A 25873-nucleotide genomic window follows, 5' to 3' on the forward strand; every position below is an offset into this window, starting at 1 on the left:
TTGTGGATCCAAGCAAAATGAAATCCTTGGCAACTTCAGTCTTTTCTCTGTTTATCATGATGTTGCTCATTGGTCCACTTGTGAGGATTTTTGTTTTCTTTATGTAGAGGTGTAATCCATACTGAAGGCTGTAGTCTTTGATCTTCATTAGTAAGTGCTTCAAGTCCTCTTTACTTTCAGCAAGCAAGGTTGTGTCATTTGCATAATGCAGGTTGTTAGTGGGTCTTCCTCCAATCCTGATGCCCCATTCTTCATATAGTCCAGCTTCTCGGATTATTTGGTCAGCATACAGATCGAATAGGTATGGTGAAAGGATACAACCCTGATGCACACCTTTCCTGACTTTAAACCATGCAGTATCCCCTTGTTCTGTACGAACAACTGCCTCTTGATCTATGTAAAGACTCCTCATGAGCACAATTAAGTGTTCTGGAATTCCCATTCTTCACAGTGTTATCCATAGTTTGTTATGATCCACACAGTCGAATGCCTTAGCATAGTCAATAAAACACAGGTAAACATCCTTCTGGTATTCTCTGCTTTCAGCCAGGATTCATCTGACATCAGCAATGATATCCCTGGTTCCACGTCCTCTTCTGAAACTGGCCTGAATTTCTGGCAATTACCTGTCGATATACTGCTGCAGCCGTTTTTGAATGGTCTTCAGCAGAATTTTGCTTGTGTGTGATATTAATAATATTGTTCTATAATTTCCACATTTGGTTGGATCACCTTTCTTGGGAATAGGCATAAATATGAACTTCTTCCAGTCAGTTGGCCAGGAAGCTGTCTTCCATATTTCTTGGCATAGACCAGTGAGCACCTCCAGCACTGCATCTGTTTGTTGAAACATCTCAATTGATATTCCATCAATTCCTGGAAACTTGTTTTTCACCAATGCCTTCAGAGCAGCTTGGACTTCTTCCTTCACTACCATCGATCCCTGATCATATGCCACCTCTTGAAATGCTTGAATATTGACTAATTCTTTTTGGTATAATGACTCTGTGTATTCCTTCCATCTTCTTTTGATGCTTCCTGCATCGTTTAATATTTTCCCCATGGAATCCTTCACTATTGCCAACTCGGGACTTGAATTTTTTCTTCAATTCTTTCAGCTTGAGAAACGCTGAGGGTGTTCTTCCCTTTTGGTTTTCCATCTCCAGCTCTTTGCACAAGTCATTATAATACTTTGCCTTCTCTAGACACCCTTTGAAATCTTCTGTTCAGTTCTTTTACTTCATCAATTCTTCCTTTTCCTTTAGCTGCTCGATGTTCGAGAGCAAGTTTCAGAGTCTCCTCTGACATCCATCTTGGTCTTTTCTTTCTTTCCTGTCTTTTCAGTGACCTCTTGCTTTCTTCATGGATGATGTCCTTGATGTCATTCCACAACTCATCTGGTCTTCAGTCACTAGTGTTCAATGCATCAAATCTGTTCTTCAGTTGGTCTCTAAATTCAGGTGGAATATACTCAAGGTCATATTTTGGCTCTCATGGACTTGCTCTGATTTTCTTCAGTTTCAGCATGAACTTGCATATGAGCAATTGATGGTCTGTTCCACAGTTGGCCCCTGGCCTTGTTGTGACTGATGATATTGAGCTTTTCCATCATCTCTTTCCACAGATGTAGTCAATTTGATTTCTGTGTGTTCCATCTGGCGAGATCCATGTGTATAGTCGCCGTTTATGTTGGTGAAAGAAGGTATTTGCAATGAAGAAGTCGTTGGTCTTGCAAAATTCTATCATTCGATCTCCAGCATTGTTTCTATCACCAAGGCCATATTTTTCAATTACTGATCCTTCTTTGTTTCCAACTTTCACATTCCAATCACCAGTAATTATCAATATATCTTGATTGCATGTTTGATCAATTTCAGGCTGCAGCAGCTGATAAAAAGCTTCTATTTCTTCATCTTTGGCTCTAGTGGTTGGTGCGTAAATTTGAATAATAGTCGTATTAACTGGTCTTCCTTGTAGGCGTATGGATATTATCCTATCACTGACAGCGTTATACTTCAGGATGCATCTTGAAATGTTCTTTTTGATGATGAATGCAACACCATTCCTCTTCAAGTTGTCATTCCCAGCATAGTAGACGACATGATTGTCTGATTCAAAATGGCCAATACCAGTCCATTTCAGCTCACTAATGCCTAGAATATCGATGTTAATGCGTTCCATTTCATTTTTGATGATTTCTAATTTTCCTAGATTCATACTTCGTACATTCTGCTAGAGGAAGGGGTTAAACGGGAGGGAGGCCGGCATTTCCACTCAAGACCAAGGAAGGCCGGCAGCCTCCAGAGCCATCGGTCACAGAACGATCCCAGAGAATGGTGCCTCGTCAGGGCAGCATTCAAGCCAGGGCAGAAGGAAGTCAGGAGAAGCATCACAGTGGGGCCTAGTCACAACAGGGGGCTCCCAAGCCCAGCTCTGGATCTCCCGAGAGTTGAGAGACAACAAAGTTCATAACATCTTAAAGCACACACAAGAGTCCCTGGGTGGTACAAACAGTGCTAACCAAAAAGTTGGATGTTCGAGTCCACCCAGAGGTGCCTTGAAAGAAAGACCTGGCAATCTACTTCCCAAAAAATCAACCACTGAAAACTGTATGGAGCAGGGGTCTACTCTGACACACACGGGGGCCCATGAGTTGGGATGGACTCGATGGCAACAGGTTAAGGCTGCACAATTACACTAAAAGCACAAGGAAGGATTCAAACAACACCATGGAACATGAACCTCAATCCTATAATGCCACCGTGTTGTGCAAGTAGGGGCCACAGAAATGGAGCTGAGTCCCCAGAAGGTTCTCTGAAGGCACTACTCTACTTCACACCAAGACTGGCACCATGGGTTTGCTTTATCCTGAGTAAAACCAACTAATCAAGTTTTAAAACTATGATCTTTCAACAAGTCTACAGGACCGAGTAGAACGGCCCCACAGGTTTCCAAAGAGCAGCTGACGGATTTGAACTGCTGACCTTTTGGTTAGCAGCCAAGCTCTTAACCGCTGCACCACCAGGGCTCCTCAATAAGTCTACCTATTGCCATTGAGTAGATTCCGACTCATGGCGACCCTATAGGACAGAGTAGAACTGCCCCATAGGATTTCCAAGGAGTGGCTAGTGGATTCAAACTGCTGACCTTTTGGTTAGCAGTAGAGCTCTTAACCGCTGAGCCACCAGGGCTCCCACAAGTCTAGGATGGAACAAATCAGGCAGAGAGCTTCATCCCTCCCTCATCAGAAGACACCGAGGCGGGGGGACCCGGGTCCCCAGGTGGATGCACCTGCTGAAACTGCCGTAGGACAGCTGAGCCCTGGCACTTCGGTTTGGAAGACAAGGATTGGAAGGTGCCCGAGGATCCCGGCGACCAAAGTGGAATTTCCCTTTAAAACGGAGTGAATGGAAGAGTCTCATCTGTGGAAACCACCACGAAACCAGGCTGTCCCTAGCCTGTGGCTTCGGGAGGACAGGCCCGTGTGTTTTCTGTGTTGGCTAATGAAGCAGATGCTGAAAGAGCCCTAGATAAAATCACAGCAGGAGAGCTCACACAGGTGGTGTCTTCTGCAGAAACAGTCCTTCGTGATTTAAAAACCAGCAGGAACTCAGCGAGAGCCACCGGAAAAAGGCACAGTCAGCCACTGCTTGGATTGGCGCCGGCCACCTCTGCCCTTTGAAGGGACGCTCACGCCAGACTGCTGCTTTTCTGCCGCAGAGCAGGCACTTCTGCGATTGCTCTTTTGAGACTTTTAGGATTCACATGTAATGACCACAGCAGCCCCAGGCCAGTCATTGGCCTTCTAGAACCTTCCGCCCCGCCTCCTTCACCTTTACCTGCCTTCCTCCGTAGCACACCTACAGGCATGTAACTAAAAGCAAAAACGTTACCAATTCCCTACTATCCAATGTTTCAAGAGCAATGTGACTGTTTCCAACGTCTGAGCAGTAAAAACAGAACGGCAGTGCCAGGTTACAGCACTGAATAAAAACAGCCCGTGAGAACTCCTAGGCTACAACAATGTCGGGGGGAGGGGGTTTGAGAGTGGGTGGCCTCAATGACTCACCTCCAGGAACAAAGTCACTTCCCAGTGGGAAGCCTGGCACACGTCCTGGGCCGGGTGACCAAGGTCCACATCAGGAGTGATCCCACGTTCCAGGGGTGAACACACAGCATTTTTAGGGCAGTGAAACTATTCCGCACGATGTTGTAATGGTGGACATGTGACAAGATGCCTCTGTCAAAACCCACAGGACTGTTGTAGGCACAGAGTGAAGCCAGTGTAAGCCGTGGGCTCTAGCTGGCAACAACTTATCAGTAAGTGTTCATCAGTTGTGACAAACGTACTGCAGGAATGCAAAATGTTACCAGTAGAAGAAGCTGTGAGCACAGGAGCTCACTGCACCTTCTGTGCAATGTTTCTGTAAGCCGACAGCTGCTCCAAGGAGCCCTGGTGGCGCGATGGTTAACCACGATGGTTAACCACTCGCTGCTAGCCGAAAGGCTGTCAGTTCTAACCCACCCAGCAGCTCCTCAGGAGAAAGACATGCGATCTGCTCTTGTAAAGATTACAGCCTCAGCCCCGCTATGAGACAGTTCTACTCTGTCCTGTAGGATCGCTATGAGTCAGAATCACCTCAATGGCACAGGACAACACAGCTGCTCCAAAAAATAGTCTTTTTTGAGAGAAGAGAGTGGTGCTCCGCCGTCTGCCAGTAACAGGCTTCCGTTTCTCTCAGTCAGCCCAGGACGCTGCCGTTCTTCTCCATAAACGACCCTCCACCCCCAACCCCAAGCACCTTTCCAGTCTTAGGGGCTCCACCACACCTCCCTCTGCACCCGCTCCCTGTCAGACCCCAGAGAGGTCGCTGGGACCCCAAGTTGCCCCTTCGCGCCTCTCCCCACTGCAACAGCCCCTACTGGCCACACCAGCACACTCTGCCCTGCTGTGAGGAACTTCAGCACACGGGCTTGCACGCCTCAGAAACAGCCCCACACAGCTGCCCTCAGAGGCCCTGGCTTCTCGACCGGGCCCTGCAGTCACGCCGGACCCCCCATGAAGACTGCTGCGTCTGGTCAGCAGCCCCTCACAAGGTTCTCCTATGAAGGAGCCCGGTGGCTTGTGCTAGGGCCCTGCCTCACCCCAGTCCTTTGCCCATACAGACGGTGGTGGGCAGCACTGGGTGCCAAAAGGCCCTCAGACTCAGGACTGCCAGGTAAGCCACACATCTTTCATTTTTACCTGGATATTAGGAAAAATTCCAAACACCTGTGAACCCCATGCCCCACCCCTGGAGTCCCTTCGTTCCTGGCCTGAATAGTGTCCCCTAAAAAGATCTGTTCAAGTCGTCACCCCAGTTCCTGTGAACATGACCTTGTTTGGAAACAGGGTCTTTGAGATGTTATCAGTTAATGTGAGGTCACAGAGAGAGAGAGACAGAGGAATAGCCAAGTGACACTGCAGCTGGAGGCCAAGGAGCCTGGAAGCCACGAGAAGCTGAGATAGGAAAGCTGCTCCCCCAGAGCCTCCTGAGGGAGCACAGCCCTGCTGACACCCTGACCTCAGACTCCCACCTCCAGAACTAAGAGACAATACATTTCTGTTGCCATAAGCCTCCCCTGACTGTGTGGTACTTTGCCCTGGCAGTCCCAGGAATCAGACACTTGGTGACATCCAGCATCGCCTGTCCCTCCACGGCAGACATCTTTCTGAGGGCCATAGCCGGCACACACACCCCTCCCCCTCCCCCTCAGCAGGTGCTGCTCCCGGTGCCACTGTCTGAACAGGTTTAACTTTGGCATAAACTTTACACAATGATATGCACATGGCTGAGCTCTGATGACGCACACACCTGCGCGCCTGAAGCCATCGAGAGGGTGCCTGGCAGCCAGCCCACACCTGTCCACCTGAACCCACACCTGTGCACCTGAAGACAGAGCCCAGCCACCAGCCCACACCTGTGTACCTGAACCCATATAGACAATGGCCAGCCACCAGCACACACCTGTGTATCTGAACCTCCTACACAGAGCCCGGCCTCTGGCCCACACCTGTGTACCTGAACGCATGGAGATGGAGCCCGGATTCCAGCCTGGGCCTCTAGCCTGGATGTCCCTCTCTCCTTCCCAGCAGCTCCACCTCCATGCCCAGAGCAAGCCCGGTCTCAGGTTTCACCCAGATTCGATTTTCCTGCATCTCATTTTTGACCCCGTCTTTCTGGCTCCTAGCACCTCGGTGCAAAGCAATGTAACCCAGACATCTGTGAGCATGGAATCACAAGCCTGGAGTGCTGTCCAGATGGGGAGCAGCCCCTCTCAAGTGCCTCACTCAGGACCCCTCTGCTGCGCCAGGGACAAAGCAGGTTACAGACAGACCAGCGTGCGTGCCTAGAAGTGTACACGGACCCGTCCACAGCAAGTGCCCAGAGGCCCCAGACGGGTAGGTGTCGCCTGGCAGGATGAGGAGTGGCCTCCCCCACCGAGACGCCGAGTCAAGTTCGCGCCCTGGGATGGAGTCGCTGGCATGGAGCCAGACAGCCCAGTCCCCGGTTCCCAGTCTCCGTCTCCTGGTCTCCCATTCCTGGCCATCTGGTCAGACCCCTCCTCCTGCCAGGTCCCTGCAGGGCCAGTCTCCAAGGGAGAAGTCCCCACAGCCCCCCAGTTCCCCTCAGCCACCCTTTCCCCCATCCTCCTCGAATTAGAGGGCTGCTTTAGGAGCTCCCATCTGTCTCGGCCAATCTCCTCTCCTGAGTGTGGTTGACACATCCCTCCCTCCCTGTCCCTGGGGCCAGGACTGGAGACGAGATTTTATGAGTTTTTATGACGTTCCTAGGGAATGGCTCCAAAGGTCCGAGCAGGGCGTGACCTCAGGCTCAGAGTCCAGAAACGTCCCTGGGGGTCCCTGGCTCCGTGTCTGCCCAGCTTATCAGCACGAGAGCCACAGACCTGGTCACACGGGGCCCCGCCCAAGGCACTCGGACAGGCCTAGGGTTGCTGAGAGCACCCAGGGACCCTGCCTCATGGACAACCTTTACCCTGGAGGGGTCACCTACAGGAGAAGGGACTGCTTGCTGCCTCATGGTCGAGAAGTTTCCAGCACACCAAGTAAGCTCCAGACCCCGGAGGGCTCCATAGACCCCACCTCATGGGCGGCTGTGCTCTTTGAATCTGTGAAGCTGGAATGTGGTGTTTGGGCTCCAGACCCTGAAGGTCAGCAAATGCAAAATCATGCCCCTTCACCCCTGGCCTTTGACCTGGCCCTCTGTGTGTGCGGCTTCACACCCTGATGGCAGCTGCACTCCAAAAAGTCGAGGTCAGCTGCGAAACACTGAGGCTTGAGGCTGGGGGCTCTCATTCTTCGACAGCCACTCTCTGCAGACACAGAGGGAACATTGAGCCAGAAGCAGCCCACCGCCCCCAGCTGGCATGGCATTTTCCTCCCAGCATTCTTTTCTGAAGCTTTCAGAAGGACCGGCCTTGGTGTTTTAAGAGGAGACAGATGGGCCTGTGGCATGGGGATGTGGGCCCGTGCCTGCCCCGCAGACGCCCCCAAGAGCGCAGACATATGGGCTCCCTGCCCCACACCCCAGCATGGCTGGTTCAGCCCTCCTTGCAAGGAAGGCGAGGACGCAGACACCTCCTGCCCAGGGTGCCATGCGTGGTGCACGTCTCCGAGACAGCAAATTGAACTCCCCTCCCTGCACAGCACCTTCTACTGCCCCACCCGTGACCCACCAACACCAGAGCACCTGGGCTGCCACATCCAGGGGGCACAGGTGCCAGGGGCCCGGTGCCAGCAGAGGCCCGTGGACGGTGCCTGGTGCAGGGACAGCACTGTGCAGACAGAAGCTCAGACATCCCCACACGAGAACCCCCTCCTCCAGGTGACACCCACAAACCCAGCGTCTGCAGCCTCAGAGCCCATATCCTCCGAGAACAGCACGTCCCAACTGGAGAGGCAGATGGGCCCAACATGCCCCTCCACGCCCCACTTTAGGGACAAAGCACAATTCTGGGAGGAACAGAAGGGCCAGTCCCTCTTGCTATACAGGCATGAGCCATACCAGTCGCTCAGCCAGATGAGTGGGCCTTCCAGGGGCAGGAGGGCTTGCTGAGCACCCCAAGGCAGCACCACCAACCCTGCACACCCCCACACCTCCAGTCTCCCACACGTCAGCGCCTACTGCCCACACTCAGTGAGAGGGAGGATGCCTGGAGGACAATGTAGAGCCTTCCAGAGACTGGGGCCTCAGGAGGATTGAGGCAAGGCCCCTGGTGCTGTAGGGAACTGAAACACAACAAGCTCCGGCCATCGGCACAAAGCCCCGACCATCGGCACAAAGCCCCGACCATCGGCACAAAGCCCTGGCCGTCGACACAAAACCCCGGCCGTCGGCACAAAGCCCTGATCAACAGCAAAGCCCCGGCCGTCGGCACAAAGCCCCGGCCGTCGGCACAAAGCCCTGATCAACAGCAAAGCCCCGGCCATCGGCACAAAGCCCCGGCCATCGGCACAAAGCCTTGATCAACAGCAAAGCCCCGGCCATCGGCACAAAACCCCGGCCATCGGCACAAAGCCCCGACCGTCGGCACAAAGCCCTGATCGACAGCAAAGCCCCGGCCGTTGGCACAAAGCCCCGGCCGTCGGCACAAAGCCCTGACCATCAACACAAGCCCCTGACCATCAGCAAAGCCCTGACCACCAGCGTACGTCTGAACCACCTGAGCCATGGTCTCCTGGCCCCTGGCTCTGCACTCCAAGCTCACCACCTGTGCCAGCAACTCAGAAGGCACTGGAGCTCTGCTGCTTGTCAGTGTGAGGCAGGTGGGTCAGCTTTCTGAGCAGGAGCTAAAGGCGCAGCTTCCCATGCATCTCCCCGCTCTTCAGAGGCGGACCTGCGCTCAACCTCAGCCGGCGGTCCCATTGCCTGAGCTGTCCCCGAGACGGCCACCTGACAGCAACCACGCAGGAGCACAGGGTCGCCTGCACCAGGAAACTGCCATGGAGAAGGGGCACAGAGGCAGGGGAGGAGGCTGATGGCTGCACGCCATAAATGACCCAACACGGGGTCACCACGGGGCAGAGTCTACACCACCGCAGTTAGTACCCAGGTCCCTCCCTGGGAGGCTCAAACTGTACGCTCTCGAACACTGATCCACCCAGCGGCACCTTGGCAGAAAGGCTGGCAATCTGCTTCCGAAAACATTACAGCCAAGAAAATCCTCTGGAGAAACTCTGTTCTGTGACACGCGGGGTCCATAACTCAGAAACGACTTGACAGCAGCAGGTCAGTCCTGGGTCATAACCTAGACTACGCAGTCAGTAAACAGGACCCAAGCTGGTATAAATGACTGAGTACATGAATAATCAGGGGAGGAGAGATGAAGCTCCCCTGCAGAAGACTCCAAGCAATCCATACAGACCCTCAGCTCTCCAGTTTCTCCCAGCCCACAGATAGTGACTTGCTTCCTGAGAGTGCAGTGGACAGGGGGGCACCCTACCTCAGCTAGGCAAGGGGGGGCACTCCACAGTGGAAAGGCCTGGAGAACCCCACCTCAGCCAGGTGATGGGGGCACCCCCCAGTGGACACCTGGAGGACCCCACCTCAGCCAGGTGATGGGGGACACCTCATAGGGGATACCTGGAGAACCCCACCTCAGCCAGGTGATGGGGGACACCTCACAGTGGAGACCTGGGGGACCCCACCTCAGCCAGGTGATGGGGGCACCCCACAGTGGACACCTGCAGAACCCCACCTCAGCCAGGGGTGATAGGGGACACCTCACAGTAGAGACCTGAAGAACCCCACCTTAGCTAGGCGATGGAGGACACCTCACAGTAGAGACCTGGAGAACCCCACCTCAGCCAGGCAATGGGGCCAACATCGTCAGGAACAGGCCACGCTGACAGCATATTCCCAGATGTGATGTGACAAGAAGGGCACCCCTCACCTGAGGCCATCCTCCCAAAGCCGCAGCCCCCGCCTAACCATGAGGAAAATTGCAGACACACCTCCTACAAATACCTGGCCAGCACCTCTCAAACTGGGCAGCCATCAAAAAATGAGGGCATCTGAGGCCCTGCCACAGCCCAGAGGGGCCTGGGAGACTGACGACTAGATGGGAACGTAGAGTCCTGGATGGGGTCCTGGGACAGGAGAGGGTGTTAGAGGAAACCACAGGCTCTGAGAGAGGATGAGGGCTAGTCAACGACACGGCACGGACTCTGGTTTACCGACTGGGACAAGGGGGCCTCGCTGACGCAACAGTGGACTGGGTGCGGGTACGGATATGGGAACTGAAACTGTCCTAAAAATACAGTATGTTGACAAACCACGTGGCTGTAAACACAGTGCACAGGGTGTGGCTGGGAGCCACTGTGTGGTCCCCAGTCACCGTGGTCACCAGGAGCGGGGCCTCCAGCCACCTTCTGGCCCCTAAGCACTGCCACTCTGTCTCCATGGTGCTGTCTTTGGCCAGCTTCTCCTCTGGCAGCCTTTGTCCCCTAAACAGCCTGACACGCCTTCACAGCCATTCTGCAGTCTGGGTCCCAGCACTGCCCGGCCCTGCTAGACAAGAACATGACTGCCGCAGAGACGATGGGTTTAAAGACACCCAGAAGAGGTGTTCCCAGGCTGCCAGGGGACCCCATGCCACTGCAGGAAGGCCGCGTCCACGCTCACCTCGAGCCCACCACTTGAGCTGCGGGGGAGGGGGGCACTCACACCATCTGAGGACCAAGTGAGGCGCCCCGCTGCCGGCTGGGACACACATGCTGGGCACACGCTGAACCTGACCACGGGACCGCTGACCCTTGGAGCCCTTGGAAGGCAGGCTTCATGATGTCAGCAAGGGCAGCAGGAAGACCCCTGGGGCGTGTCACGGAGAGAACAGGGCTCGTCCCACACCACTAGGGGAGTCTTTCCCTCACAATCTGGGCACAGGCCACCTCAACCATGTTAATCTCGTTTAAACTCAGACTCATTGGAGTCTAGAAACAAGGAAAGTCCCAAGGGAACATCCTGCCTCTATGTCCAGAGGCCCCGGCGCAAACATCAGCAGTAAACAAGGAAGTGGCCCTCAGAAAGTCCCCAGCAAGCCAGGGCAGTATGTCCACCACTGGCCGGAGGAATCCGGAGACCCACCCTAACATGAGAGGAACCCAGGAGCTGGGCTGCGGGATGTCCTCCCCTGGGACTGCTGTCGGCAGGTCACGTGGCCTGTGCTGTCCTGGCCCTATCCCCTGGACACAAAAGACAGGAATCTCACCCCACACGTCCTGGGAGAACAGAGGCTCACAAGGTGGCTGGGGCAGGTGCCCACGATGGAGCCCACGCTGGGGGCAAATGTAGGGTGGGGTAGGGCTATGGGGCACACGCCTGCCCACCCACCCAGACTAGGGGCATCTGGGACCCCCCACCCATGGGACCAGCTCATGTCACTGACACAGGCAGAATCAGAGCTGTGGCCAAGGCCCCATAAAGGGAGGGAAACCCAAGAACCAGGCACTCACTCGTGACGCCACTCAATCTCTCCCTCGAGACGGCCAAGGGGAGCCTGAGCTGCAGCTGGCTGGAGATAAGACAGGGCCCTGTGTCTGCGGCCACAAAGAGAGACTTCAGGAAACCCAAGTGAAGACCGCTCATAGGGTCACGTCACTCTGAAGGCGACGCTCAGGCGAGGTGAGGTCACCCAGACCTGAAACTGGGTCAGGGGTCAGCTGCCAGTGCCTGCAGAACACGCCACACAGCAAGGCTCCCACGGGCTCCCATCACCGAGTCCCCTCATGTCGCACATGCGCATCAGTCCCTGCTGTTGGCTGGTGTTAACATGCAAGTGTGTGTACGGACCACTGTGCGTGTGTGTGTACGGACCAGTGTGCACGTGTGCGGGTGTGTGTACGGACCACTGTGTGTGTGTGTGTGTGTGTGTGTACGGACCAGTGTGCACGTGTGTGGGTGTATGTACGGACCAGTGTGCATGTGTGTGGGTGTGTGTACTGACCAGTGTGCATGTGAGTGTGTATGCTGACAAGTGTGCATGTGTGTGCTGACCAGAGTGCATGTATGCAGGTGTGTGCTGACCAGTGCGCATGCGTGTGCTGACCAGTGTGCGTGTGTGCAGGTGTGTATGCTGACGAGTATGCATGTGTGTGCTGACCAGTGTGCATATATGCAGGTGTGCATGCTGATGAGTGTGCATGTGTATGCTGACCAGTGTGCATGTATGCAGCTGTGCGTGCTGACAAGAGTACGGCAGAAGCACCTGCCCATCTGTGCACGCCAGGACAGAGCCACAGACTCCAGGATGGAGCCTGTCCCGGCACAGCTCCAGCACCAAGCCTGCCTGCCCCCTCCTAAATACCAACACAGACGCAACTGACACGCAGGGGCCCCTCGGCAACAGGTGCTTTGTGCGGGATCCTCTTGAAGACCCCCAAAGCATGGGAGTTTAACAGCCGACTCCCAGTGGAGCACCACCCCCTCACACAGGACTCACCCAGCTCTCCCTGCCCGCCCTGACTGCTTCCTTCCAACAGAAACTGCCCGAGAGAGGAAGCCATACCAGGCGGGCGGGAGGCCACGTGGCCACGTCTCCGCAGGCACCCTGAGGCCCCAGCCGCACGAATCACAGCGTCACCATATCACAGGGCCACGGCCACACTGCCCTGGCCATGGGAACCCAGCCCATAGGACCACTCACCAGCGCTCTGTGCCTGGGGCTCAAGGTCACGTGCAACACCAGAGGCCATGGACAGGGGGCCCAGGCTCGGAATGGCTGGCAGCCAGGGCCACATGCTCCAGGAGGTTTGGGCTTATCAGCGCAGACCAGGCCCCCTCTCCTGTGGAGTCCCCCCATCACAAAGGAACAGTGTTAACTCTTTCAGTTCTTCTCTCTGGCCCATAGCCCTGTCCGGTCTCTGAGACAGGAGACAAGCCTCCTCACACCATCCCTGCAGGGGACACAGCCAGCTCGCCCAGGTCCCTCCCCACAGTCCACAGACCAGCCCCGCCCTACTGCCCCAGATGGACACTGCAGCTTGACCCCAGTGGGCTCAGGCATGGTCACCACAGCTCGGCTTTGCTGAGACCCTGGACAGTCAACACAGCCCCCCACCCACTGGGGCCCAAGGACTTCGTGGAGCTCCCTCTTGAGGCCCCCAGGCACCTCCTCGCCCCCCAGTGACAGCCCATTCCCAACCCCGGTGCTGACCAACCACTTCTAGGAGCCTCCATCACAAGCTCAGCTAACCGCGCACACAGAGATAAAATGTGTCATTCAGGGTCAGTTACATGGAGACAAAGACCCAGAACTCAGTGGAGCCCATGCAGGGAGGTCAGTGCCACAGGGCAGGGTAGTCTGGAGCTAGAAGGCATGTGTGACCTCATCCAGCACCACGTGCCCACCTCCACGTGGGCCAGACATCCTCAGAGGTCCTGCCTTTCCCGCCCCTACCAGATACTGGATCCCACGGTAGCCAGAACCAACCAGGCGCGGAGGTGGGGGGGATGCAGCAATGACTTCAGCAGGCCCCCGTCTCCCAGCCACGGAGCTGACAGCACAGGTGAGTGGCCGCACCAGGTCCTTGCCACCACCTCCCCGTGAGAGCCCAGGGGGCAGAGGACCCCACGGTACCAGCCACTGGCCCAACCACCACCCAGTGGCCCCATCGCATCACGCCTGTCTTGGGCCCAGGTCACCATACAAGCCTCGGTGTTTCACAATCAGGAGGAGAGGGGTCTGCAGACAGCTCCGCCCTCATTCACACTCCCGAGGCTGGCAACATGCAGGGCATGGGCCGAGAGGTGCACCCCCCCCCAAGCCACAGTCCTGCCTTCCAGAGCTTGGAGGACCCCAGGTCAAGTTGGGGAGGCTAGGTCTGAGAGACTGGTGGTCGGATGGCCAGTGGCATCTGCTTGGGACTCCAGGGGCACTGCTGCCTGGGCCAGACCATCGCCGCTGCCCAGCCAGAGCCCCAGGGCTGCGTGACCACCACTGCCTGGGTCAGCCTCACAGCCTTCCCACAGGCACCTCCCATCCACCCGTCTTCCAGAAGACCCCATGGAGCTGGGCACAGGAGGAACTGGCTCCTTGCCCTGATCAAAGGGCCCATGAGCTGGGAAAGGGGTTTCAGACCCAGAACAATGATAGGCCCATCACGTCCTCCACCGCCACAGAGGATGCAGGAACCTTCCTCATGAGGAGGGGGCACCCCAGTACCCCAATGTTGTGTGGCCACCTGCGGGCGACTGGCAAGCTCTCTCTGAATCCCCCAGTACATGTATATGTGCACACACACATTATATGCATACATGTGCACTCACACACACACAGATGTATGTATGCATGTGTATGGGTGCACATCACACACATACACGTGCACATACGTGCAAACATGCACATACATGTGTTCACACAAGCACGCATACATGCACATGCACATGCACGTGCTCACACAAGCATGTGCATGTGTGCATGCATACATACACGCATGTACTTGTACACATGCACCCTCACAGCTGCACACACATGAACATGTATGCACACACATGAACCTGTATGCACACACAGGCTCAGCAAGACCATCTAAACTCATCACGTGATGTGTAACCAGAGGATCTGCCCCCGAGGACAGCAGGGACCCTAAGGGGTGCAGGAGAAGCTAGACAGGGCCTGGGGTCCCAGCTCACAGTGGCCTCAACCCTGCTCTCTGGTGCCTTTGAAATCTGAACTTGGTGCACCCCATGCATATCCTGTGACCCCCTCTCCCTCAACATGCACTGAAACCTTCCTAATTGACCTCCAGGATCCTAGCCTCTGCAGAGGGCAGGTCAAACAGGAGCAGCCAGGAGCCCGAGAGCCTGCGTGCAGCGCCTGCCCTGCCTCCAGGGTCTTTTGCACCTGGATGACGTGATATGTCCTTTTCCTCCCAAAACCTGTGATCGGAGCTGTCCTCTCCACGTCCTTACTCCGTGGACACAGCTAGGTGATGCTTCCCTTGTCTCAGTTCTTAATGACACTGCTCCCTGGGACCCCAGGCCCCAGCAGTGTCCCCGAGATGAGCCCAAGAGCAGTGCCACCCTGTCCGAGCCCCCACGCCTGCGGTAAGCTCGCTGGGGTCTGCGGCCCAAGTCATGGTTCCCGCAGCCCCCTGCCTGCTCAAGCTGTGGCCCCCTACCCAGCCTGCTCCTGCACACCCACCAGGGACAAAATGACGCCCCCCGGGAATGTCTGTCAGCTCGTCTGGAGACACAGGTCATCAACACGTGCTAAACCACAGGCACCAAATCAGAGCAGGAATGAGCTGCCTCTGAAAAGAGGAACAGAGTCAGAAGGACAGCAGCCCGTCAAGAGGAGCTGAAAGGCAACTCATGGCAAGTTCCATGCGAGGAACAAAGGGTCACAGTGGAGCAGCGGGCAAGGGACCAGGGACAGCCTGGGTCCAGGTGACAGCAACTGCCGCCCATCAAACCTCTCCCAGGGGCATGGGTCCTCCAAACAGTGGTGGGCCTGGGCCGGAAAGCAGTACCTTCAGACACAAGGATCGCGGGGCAGAGGGGACAGGCCGGCCCTCCCCCCAGTCCTTGTGTGGTTTCATGTAAGACTGCCCAAGGCCTCCAGGCACCACCCCACGACCTGGGGGACGAATACCCTGACCACAGTGCAGGAAGAGTGAGGCTAACCCAGGTCAGCTAGCCTGTGCTCTGAAGTCAAAACCATCCACACATGCAACATAATTGTCTTCCTCGCCTCCCCCTTTCTGTAAAGCAGGTCCACCTGCTGAAGGCAGTTTATACACTTAGAACGTATCAGGGAGCAGGCAGAAATAGAACGAGCCTGTCCTTCGTGGGGAAATGAGAAACTTCTTCACATCAAAACAAGTCTTCCACACCAGAAATGCTGAAGGCGTGATGGCCCGGGGTGGGTGAAGGGAACCCAGCTCCCCAGCCCCCAGTAAAGACAACCTCCAGTCATTCAGAGAGCACATCACTGGCGCCCCAGGCCCCCAGGGAGAGTGGCGGGAAAGCCCATCCCTGAGTCGTCTGAGGGGGAAGCTAAGATGCACAAATCAACATTCACCTTGGCCTTGCCCTTCCTGCCGATCAATTTCCACTGCTTTGGGAGGAAAGGGGAAACCGCCAAGGCAGGCCCAGGCACTCAAGGAGGCAGACACACGGTGCCCGGGGTCACAGGCACAGCCCGCCATGCAGAGCCAGGACCCCATGGCAGGGACAGCTCAAGGTTAGTGCTCAGCCAGCATCATGCTGCCCAGTCACAGTGCCCTTGAGGCCCCCATGGCAAGGGCTGGAGAACCCACTGTGTGTGATCGCAGTCTCCCGTGGAGACCCTTGCACTGAAAACAGGGAGGGCTCTGGGGAGGGCTCCGCTAACGGGCACTCCAGTACCTTCCAGCTCCAGGTCGTGGAGGGACCTTGCCACGCCACCACCAGTCCGGGCAAACCCGAGGGCTGCCTCGATAAGCTCTGGTCAGCCTGGGGTGGGCCTCACAGGGGCGCCTGCCCCTCTGGCTGTCCCATCCTCCCCACACCACGTGAGAAGGAGCATCTTGGCCTCACCCCAGAGGCTGTGAGTGGCCCAGGTGCTTCTGAGGACCCCTGGGCTAGGGTTTCCCAAACTCACTTTACCCACAACATCTCTGAGAGGAAGGCCTCCCAGGTCCCAGCCACCCAGGCTCCCAGAGGGTTCAGCTGATCCGCAATAGAGTCAGGAATCTATTTCAGTGCGGCCAGATTTTCTGGGTCAGGTGGTATGGAAACTGGCCCTCGAATGCTCAACATGAACCTCTGTGCAATGCGGACCCCACACAACATGGACCTCAGCCTATCCTGGGTGGGAGCTGAGGAGACTGAGGCTGAGAAGGCAGACCCTCTCAGAAAGAGGGAGGACAGGCCAAGGCACCAACCTGCCCTTGGAAGTCATAGCCCTCCTCGCCCTGGCCACAGTGCTCAGCTGGCCAGCTGCCCACCGTCTGAGGCCCAGCACTGCTTCTGAGCTTGGTGGCTCCAGAGAGAGGAAGAGCGGGCAGGAGGAAACAGTCTCCAGCTGAAGACCGGTAGCAAGCTAACCAGCTGCCTAAGGCGGAGCAACAGGCAGGAGGCTGGGCCTGGACAGGTGTCCCCAGGCTCCTCTAGGAACCACAACCAGGCTGCACCACTGAGCAGATGACAAGGTGCTGGCTCTGCTGCCTCAGTTTACCTGTGCAAAACACTCCTGTTGGTGGCCTGTCCCTGACCATCCAAGGAGAGGGGAGAGTCCCACCTGCCACCTTCATGTGCAGGAAAGCCGGGCTGACCCCTCACCCACAGGAAGGGACGCCAAAAGGGGCATTCTCACCAGCGTTCCCAGTCTCCCTGAACTGCCCACAGGTGTCCTTGGCTCTGCCTGCGAGGGCCACAGGCTACAACGACCTGCACCCCTGCTTCAGAAGGACCCATCACCTGTGACCCTGCCCCCTTCCTGTCATGCTGGGGCCGGGAGCCACACAGGCAGTGTCCAAGTGTCCTCTGGGCACCCCAGTGCAATGCAGGGTGGCTACGTTTCATTATCTGGAAGTCTCTCCTCCACGCACCCCACGCTAGCCTACCACGCTCATGTACCCTGCCAGGAAGGGCCCTCAGCACCCTGAACAGCACAGAGAACAAGCAGCTCGTGCAAGGACCCACCCACCAACAAAGGAAGACTGGGATGGGGGATGGAGGAATGGGCCCCCGAGGCCCACTGCACCCGACCCTGCCCTGGGGCTGTCGTTCTGTGTAAGCCTGGAGGGTCAGACTGTCCAAGGTCAGGCCATGGGGAATGGGACTCCAGCCAGCGCTTATCGGGCCCTTTGCTCACTGCAGAGGACAGAGCTCAGGCCCCCTGGGAGGAAACAGGAAGAGCCGGCAAGGGTCTCCGCGGCGCCCCACCGGGGGGGTGCTTATGGGCGGTAGAGCCCCCTCACCTGGGGAGTCTCTACAGCTGCCCCCCAACGTGCGTCACAGACCCTCCCCCACACCGAGTCGTGCCACAGAAAGTGCCCCTGGGGGTCGCCCATCGCGCAGAGGCTGGGTGCGGCAGAGGGGAGCGAGAGGAGCAGCCCACAACCGTTGAGGGGCACTACTGGGGGGGCCCGTGCCGGCAGGGGGTGCAGGGGAGAGGGCTGGGAGGTGGGGGGCCTTCAGGAGTCCCGGGTGGAGGGAAACTACGGGGGAGGAGCAGGGGGAAGCGAGGAGAACCGACGGGGGGAGACTGGAAGTGAAGGGACGGGAGCCAGCAGCCCCGCAGCGCCCCTCGCCGCCTCGCTCCCCTCGGTCCGCCCCGCCTGCGTCTGCAGGTGCGCCTCCCGCCGCCAGCGCTCACCCGGGCCGGGGCTCGGGCAGTCGGGCTCGGGCCCCGCGCGGCCCTCGGGGCAGCCCTGCGCCTCCGGCTGCCCGGCCGCCTGGTCCCCGCCGTCCTGGGCCTGCGCCGCGTCGGCCCGCGCCTCCACCGGCACCACGGTGAAGTTGGTGGGCATGGCGGTCGCCGGCGCCTCTGCGCTCCCGTCCGCCGGCCCGCGCGCGCGACCGCTCCCGGGGCCCCGGTGACCCCGCCCCGGACGGCGACCCGCCCCCAGACCCGCCCCCGGGTCGACCCCGCCCGCAGGCCGGCCCCGCCTCCCGCTCCGGACAGATCCCGGAAAGACCCCGCCCCCGCCCGGACCAACCGACCCCGCCCGGGTCCAGGTGACGCACCTGCCCACCGCCAGCCCTGCGTCCCCAGGAAAGTTTCCCCGGCCGCGCTGAGCCTCCCGGCCCCCAGGCCTGCGCGAGCGGGACCCCCCATCCCAGCCTGGTCCCGCTGCGGGGAGTCGACCCCACAGTGCCCCCTTTCCTGCACTGCCCGTCCCCCTCTCGTCAGGGCAGTCCCCCTCCCCCTGCGTTGTCCCTCACCCCGCAGGAGGCATCACCCCCCTCCACACACACACACACTTCCCACCCCTGTGCAGAGGGCGCCGCGTTCCCGCACTATCCGAGGCCCACCCCGCGGGGCAGTAACCCCCGTCCTCACCCTCGGTCCAACGGGCCAGCGAAGGAGAGGGGAGAGGAGCGCCTGAACACTTGTTCACAGGGAACATAAGCCGGCACCAAGTCCTGGGCTGTTACTTGACCAGGGCACTGTCTGGGGCAGCCCATGCCAGATAGGCGCAGACACCCCCAGACTGTGGACCTGACACCCTGGGAATGATCAGGGCCCTCATTAGAGAAGGCAAGGGATGCTCAGCCGGGGGACTCAGGTGTGGCTCCTGTCTTCACCAGCCTGGTGGGTCCCCTAAGGAATAACACAAAGGACTAGGGGCAGCCACATGTCCACCAACAAAGAATTGGTCTAAAAAGTTAACCTAAAGCCACAGAGTCACCCCAAAACCGTTTTGCAACCATAAGGTAGAAACTAGGTGTTGTGAGCCAGAATGGCCACAATATATCACAAAGTGAAAAACAAAAACTGAATGGCCTAATCCTATTTAAAAACGCGTGTGTGTTTCTATAGGCTGAGGAGGCGGCTGGGGGTCTGAGTTCCTCTGGGCTGTGGGAAATCAGGGCTCCTCTTTTTCTGTGCACTGTAAACACCAATCTCAGAAAGCCTATTTCCAAGGAGAGACAAGAGAATAGCCTTAGGGTGGCCAGTTCCACCCTCTGTCCCTGCTGGGAGAAAGCAGGTGTTACAGAAGCCAGAGGCCTGGGCAGCTCTGGAAAGTTCCCTGGCCCCGCCCCTCACCCACACCCCAACACCAGCCAGCTGCAGAAGGTCATCCACACTCTTGCCCCCACCTTCCCCCTCCACCTCGCACCATGGCAGGGTTGGGTGTGGACAGGGACAGGAGTGGCCAGTGGGTGCTCAAGAGGGTCTGTCATGAAGGTAGGGGCCGAAGGCGGTTCTGGAGGTCTTCAGCCGCCTCTCCAGGGTCAGCAGGGATGGAAGAAGTGGGAAAGCCCCCCGCACACACACACACCTAGGATAAAACTGTTTTCCCGTGCTCTTCCCAGGGAGAGACCGGCTTTGTTGACATGATCAGAGCCTTGCTCTGGGTAACCAAGGAGTGTGGGTGCTGGGGGGCGGAATTTATTACCCTGGTTGCCACATGGAGAGCTGGGGAGGTGCATCTGTGAACTCAGCACTGACGGCCAGGGCTGGCCTGGATGGTCCAGGGCCCGGTCTCCGCTTCACCCAGTTGTGTTGTAACCCCAGGAGATCATCCGTGGGCCCAACCCCTTCATTTTACAGGTAAGAAAACTGAGGCCCAGGAGATACAGGTCACTTGGCAGGTGTTATGGATTGAAAAAGAGGAAGACCCTCAAGGAGATGGATTGACACAGTGGCTGCGACAATGGTCTAAAACACAGCAATGAGTGTGAGGATGGCTCAGGACCAGGCAGTGTTTCATCCTGTTGTGTGTAGGGTCGCTATGAGCCAGAACTGACTTTTTTTTTTTTTTTTTTTAACAAAAACAGCATGAATTGTGTCCCCCCAAAGTACATGTTGAAATCCCAATCCCTCTCCGTGTGCACGTGGCCCGGTTGGGAAACAGAGTTCTCTTTTGTTACGTTAATGAGGTCCTCGGAATGGCTCCTTATAAAGTGAGCAGAATAGCCACACAGAGAGACAGGCTGTCAAGGGGAAGTTAGATGCTATGTGAAAGCATTCCCAGGACTGCAGATGAGGAGGGACTGTCCCCTAGAACCAGTGCCCTGATTTGGACATCTAGCCTCCAGAACTGTGAGACAATGAATTCTTGTCCTTTAGAGCCACCCACTCCTGGTATTTGTGTTTCAGCAGCCCTCGGGAACGAAGGCAGCAGTTGAGAGCTTTGTCCGGCTCTCAACAGGAAAGTCCACCTTCTCAGCCGTTACAAAACCTTCCTGTTGACAACAACCAAAGACTGTGGTCGGTCCTCCAACCTTTCAGGTGTAAGAGCCAGCTGTGTACTGTTCGGGGGCACTGAGTGTCTGTTAAGGGTGATAGAAAAACCTGGAAAGGAATAGTGGCTGTGCTTGCCTAGCATGGGGAATGTCACTGAGTCGCACAAGTGAAGAATGTTCAAATGGCAAATGTCTTGTTATATAGATACTTGTCGTTAGTTCCTGTCTTTTCCAACTCATGGCTACCACAATTTAAAAAAAAAAAAAAATCAGTTGTTGTGCTCATGTAAATTGTAGATGAGACCTGGGGTGGGAGCAGAGCTGCTTGTTTTTCTAAGTTTAGTTTAGTGAGTTATTATAAGATCAACACCCTGTAACCACTGTCTCTCAAAAGCAAGAGCTGCCAGCCCCCAGAAACCCCAGCATGAGCCCAGACCCAGTCCCAGCCCCACTCCTCCCCCCAAAAGCAACGCTTCTTCTGACACATACAACCACTTCCTTCCATTTCTTTATGTTTTTTTCCATCCGGAGTACACCCATATACACCATAGCTGGGGTTTTGCCCATTTTTCAATGTCATGTCTTCTCCATCTCTTTATCTACAGCCTCCCCTCAACCCTTCCTCTCCTTTACAAGGTATCTGCAGCCTCCTGGGGCCTATTTGGATACAATCTATCTGTTGCAGGATGGAGCCTCCAAGGCTCTGGATACAGGCTCCCACGCTCTGGGTTTGCTGATGCCAAGCTCCTGCCAGCAGAGCATACTCCTCCTGCCTGTTTCCTGGGAACGGGCACCTGGAGCCAGAAGCCTGATGGGGTTCAGGCTCAGTTGTCACAACACTCTTAGGGGTGGTGTGTTCTTTCAATGGGATGCAAACATCTGGTTGCCACTCTTTTTGTGATATTAGCAGCCGTTAGTGCTCATGTCTAGATTTATTGATTCAGCCAAAGATGTAGAGTTGACCCTGGCTCACAATGATCCCATGTGTGTCAGAGTAGAGCTATGCTCCCAGGGTTTTCAATGGCTGATTTTTAGGAGATCAGCAGACCTTTCTTCTAAGGCACCTCTGGGTGGACTCAAACCGCCAACCTTCCCAGTTAGCAGCCAAGCTTGTTAACTGTTTCCTCAACCAGGGGCTCCTTATCAATTCATCAGGGTGTGCAAAATAGTGGTTTCCTAAGGCATCATTTGCCTGCCATTAACTCACTGGAGTAATTTTCCATGGGCAGCTTCCTTGCCCAGAGTTTGGCTACTGAAGGTGCACTTCCTGCAGGTAAACCCTTGCTGCATCTCCCTTGCCCAGTGCTGTTGATTCCAACTCATAGGGACCCTGCAGAACAGAGCAGAACTGCCCATAGGGTTTCCAAGGCTGTAAATCTTTACGGAAACTGACTGCCACATCTTTCTCCTATGGAGGGAGTGGCTGGTAAGTTCAAACTACCAGCCTTTCAGTTAGCAGCCAAGAGCTTAACCACCATGCCACCAAGGCTCCTCCTGCATCTCCCTGACTGAGCCGTTTTCAAGGTAGCAAATCGGTTTGCTATCATGCTCCAAAGGTTTTTTAAATGTCCTTATAAGCTGGTGGACTTAAACAGATGTGGTGGGCTTCAATCAGTGCCGTCATCATCCTTTTGGAAGTTAGTTGTCAACTGAGCCCCACGCCCTCAACAGACCCTTGTCAGCTCCAACAGCAGCTCTGTGGTGTGGCACCACACGCTGGGCAAGCTGGGCGCTGGGGTGGCCAGTGGACACAGTCACCGCTCCGCAGGCAGATTCGCCCATGGCCCCTGCTGCACTCCGCCACTCTGAAGTGGAAGTTCCAGTCACTCTAGCAGGACGGCTGGAGGACATGTGTGCCCACTAGGGCCTTCTCCTCTGAGTCACAAACATACCGCCTTGGGGTCCTCCATTCCGCACAGGCCTCGGAGGGATGACCCTTCTCCTGAGTCCTCGGGACTAGACGTTCAGTGAATGTGCACACAGGGTTGCCAGGCCTTCAGGGCGTCAGGAAGCCGGCAAAGGGAGTGGCTACACTGTTCTTGGTGTGAACGTGTTTCTGGCATTGGGGCAGCAGGGAAGGGGCTGTGCTGGAAGGGGCACTGGAAACATCTTTCTGAAAGCTCCCTGGTTTGTCCTCAGGCAGCCCAGCCAGCCTGGGAAAGGGAAGAGGACTCTGTTGCTGGACCCCATGACCCTGAGTGAGGAGGAGAGGTGGGGGGAGGAAAGGAGGAGGAAGAGGAAGAGGGAAGAGAGGGAGGAAAGGGGAGGAGGGGAGAAGAAGCCAGGAGAAAGGGGGAGAGAGGAAGAGGAGGGAAGAAAGAGGAAGGGGAAAGGAGGAGGAGGGGAGGAGAAGCCCATGAGGGGTAGGGGAAGAGGAAGGGGAGTGAAGAAGGGAGGAGGAAGGGAAGAAGGAGCGGGGGAGGGAGGGGTAAGGGAAGTTAGTTACCCAGGGCTAATGTTATTATAAAATGAAGGTGCGGTGGCCTCTCCGGGCAGGATGGGGTGGGGGACAGCAGGGCACAGGCCCTTCACCTCCGTGAGCTGATCTGTCTGGGCCTCTGTCACCCTGCAGGTCCCGGGCAACCTCCCCCCCATCTGAGGTGGGGGCTCTGGGAGACTCTCAGAGAAGACTGCCCAGGGACAGCACCGAAGGTCCCTGCCACCACCTGAAGCAAATCAGCAAGGGGTACAGCAGAAGGGATGGCAGGCATCTCCCAGGTTCTCCCCCTACAGGCCGTCTGTCCTGGGGGCACCTCCCTCTGAGGACAGCCGGACAGGCCACCTCTCCAGGATTTGAAGAGGTTGTCGGAAGAACAAGCAAACAGAAACCTGGATGAAAGGGCTAGAGAGATGTGATGACAGCACGCCAGCACTCCCCAACGGGCATGCATCCCCGAATCAGAAGAAAACTGAAGCAGCGCAGGTCCCCCCTTTCCTCTGAAGTCTGCACCATCCACACAGCGTATTAGCCTTCTAGTTCTGGCTTTGACTCCCCAGTCACTTCTTTCCAAATAAAGCTTTGACAGATGTTCACGGTGCAGCCCAGTAAGAAAGCGCAGGGTCCAGAGCAACTTGGCCTGGCCCTCAGAGTCCAGACCCCAAGGCTGGGCTTACGGCTGCCACGGCCCCTTCCAGGCACAGCGGTGAGTGAGGCCACCATCTCACTCAGTTCATACAAATCTGAGAGTGGACAGTAAGCCAGGCAACCCAGTGAGGATGCCAGCCCAGCCCTGGCAACATGCAGAAAAGGGGTTCAGGTGGGTGTCAGAGCTGTATTAGGGACCAGACAAACCCCAGAGAAGCCAGGAGGAGGCTGGGCGGGGTGCTGGGCCCCTCTCCCCCACATGGCCTGGGGCTCTGGGGGGCCTGAGCCCTGGGACAAGCTGGGCCCCTCTCCCCCACATAGCCTGGGGGGCCTGAACCCTGAGACAGGCTTGGCAGAGCTGGGAGGTGCCCCTCCTGCCCCTGAATGGTTCTGGTGATGTTGGCCAGGCCGGGGACCTCAGAGCCCTGCATACAAGACCAGCAGGAAGCTCCACAGGGATATGTAAAACCCCAAGTCTTCCCTGGGGGGCACAGCCTCTGCCAGGGTGGGAGGGTCAGGTGGGCTGGGACCCTGAGCCCCTTGAACAACAGAGATAAGAAGACCTCTACATTGAGAAATCTTTTAGAGCAACCTGGGAACATCATGGAGAACTTTCTAGAAGCTTACAGAGAAGTAAGACAGGCCGCCTCCAAGGAACAGCAACCAGACCGACCGAGTAGAACGTTCCACGGCAGAAATGGGCTCAAGAAGCAGCTGGGGTGTTGTCACAAGAAATGCTGAAGGAAAATAAAGTGAACTTGAAAAAACTACCAGTTAAAATGAGGGCCAAGTCAAGCTATTCTTGGGCATGAAGATGAAACGGGTCCAGGAGAAGGACAAAATACAGCTCAAAGGCCAGAAAAGCCTTAGCCAGGCCTATGGTGAACTGAGGGACTCAAGCAACACCAAACTGCTGTCCTTAAAGTGACTGAGCTAAAACCCAAAGATATCAACCTTATTTTTGTTTGTTTTGCCAAGGTGGGAAAGAGGACTTGCTTACAGGAAGACAGGGCTAGATGAGCCTGGAAGCCCACGGGCAGGTCTTCGGGCATAGCTAGAAGCAGCCACCTCCCTCCCAGCCTGGGAGGGAGATGGCTGCCCTTGGGTGATCACAGGCATCCATTTAAACAACTATTTAAAAAAAGATAAGGAACCTGCACAGTTACCAGTGACAAGCACAGGAGACCTTCCTGAGTATGAGGGGATGTTCTGGTGACTGCATTTGGGGGGGAGGGGCTGCCATGCAGGGAACAGGGACTCAGCATTGAACAATTTATCGAGGCACAAGGACCCTGACTCACTTCTGAACACCAAAGTCTGCTGCAGAAAAATTCAGTCTACCGAACACAGAACCTCTTACATGCGACAGCACACACAGGGTTAAGTAAGTACGACTTGGGGAATCCTAGGGTGTTCTCTTACCTGGACTACCTAGGATGTCATGGGAGCATGGAGGAGGCACCCAGGCAGCAGGGGCAGTGATTTGAAAGCATGCAGGGGGCCTGGGACTCAGCTGTAGGTTAAAGGTTCTGGACTCTTTTTCCTGAACCCTGCCTACCTCCTCTGGGATAGGTTTCCCGCCCAGCTTGCTGAGCTTGGGAGCCCACGGGAGGCCACGGGACCGTGGCTGAAGCCCCGACGCCCACCTGTGGGGGCTCCACAGCCTCCCCCAGATGCCCCCAAGGAGACAGCCCAGGAGTGCATGCTTCTGCTTGGCGATGCAGGAGGGGGTGTATTTAGCCCCTTTGGAAATGCCTGAAGTCACCCTAGCCACCAGCGAGGGCTCTCCATCCACTTCTGTCCATGCATGGCCACCACACAGCCATCCCAGGGGTTGTGCATGGCCTCCCGCTGGCGATAGTGTCCCAGGGCAGGCCCTGAGGAACAG

The 25873-nt window shown here is 56.5% G+C and overlaps 1 protein-coding gene across 6 annotated transcripts in view; it reads right to left on the reverse strand.

Annotated features, from left to right (window-relative positions):
* Window positions 1–18552, reverse strand: part of SLC12A7 (solute carrier family 12 member 7) — a 76018-nt gene extending 57466 nt beyond the window's left edge. For all 6 annotated transcript variants that reach the window (XM_064270380.1, XM_064270358.1, XM_064270371.1 and 3 more), the window contains exon 1: window positions 18364–18552. In XM_064270380.1, the coding sequence (XP_064126450.1) occupies window positions 18364–18517 (154 nt within the window). In that variant the 5' untranslated portion in view covers window positions 18518–18552. The remainder of the gene's footprint in view (window positions 1–18363) is intronic.
* Between the last annotated feature and the right edge of the window lie 7321 nt (window positions 18553–25873).

This window comes from Loxodonta africana, chromosome 2 (assembly GCF_030014295.1).
Source record: "Loxodonta africana isolate mLoxAfr1 chromosome 2, mLoxAfr1.hap2, whole genome shotgun sequence".
In the NCBI taxonomy this organism is placed as follows: Eukaryota; Metazoa; Chordata; class Mammalia; order Proboscidea; family Elephantidae; genus Loxodonta; species Loxodonta africana.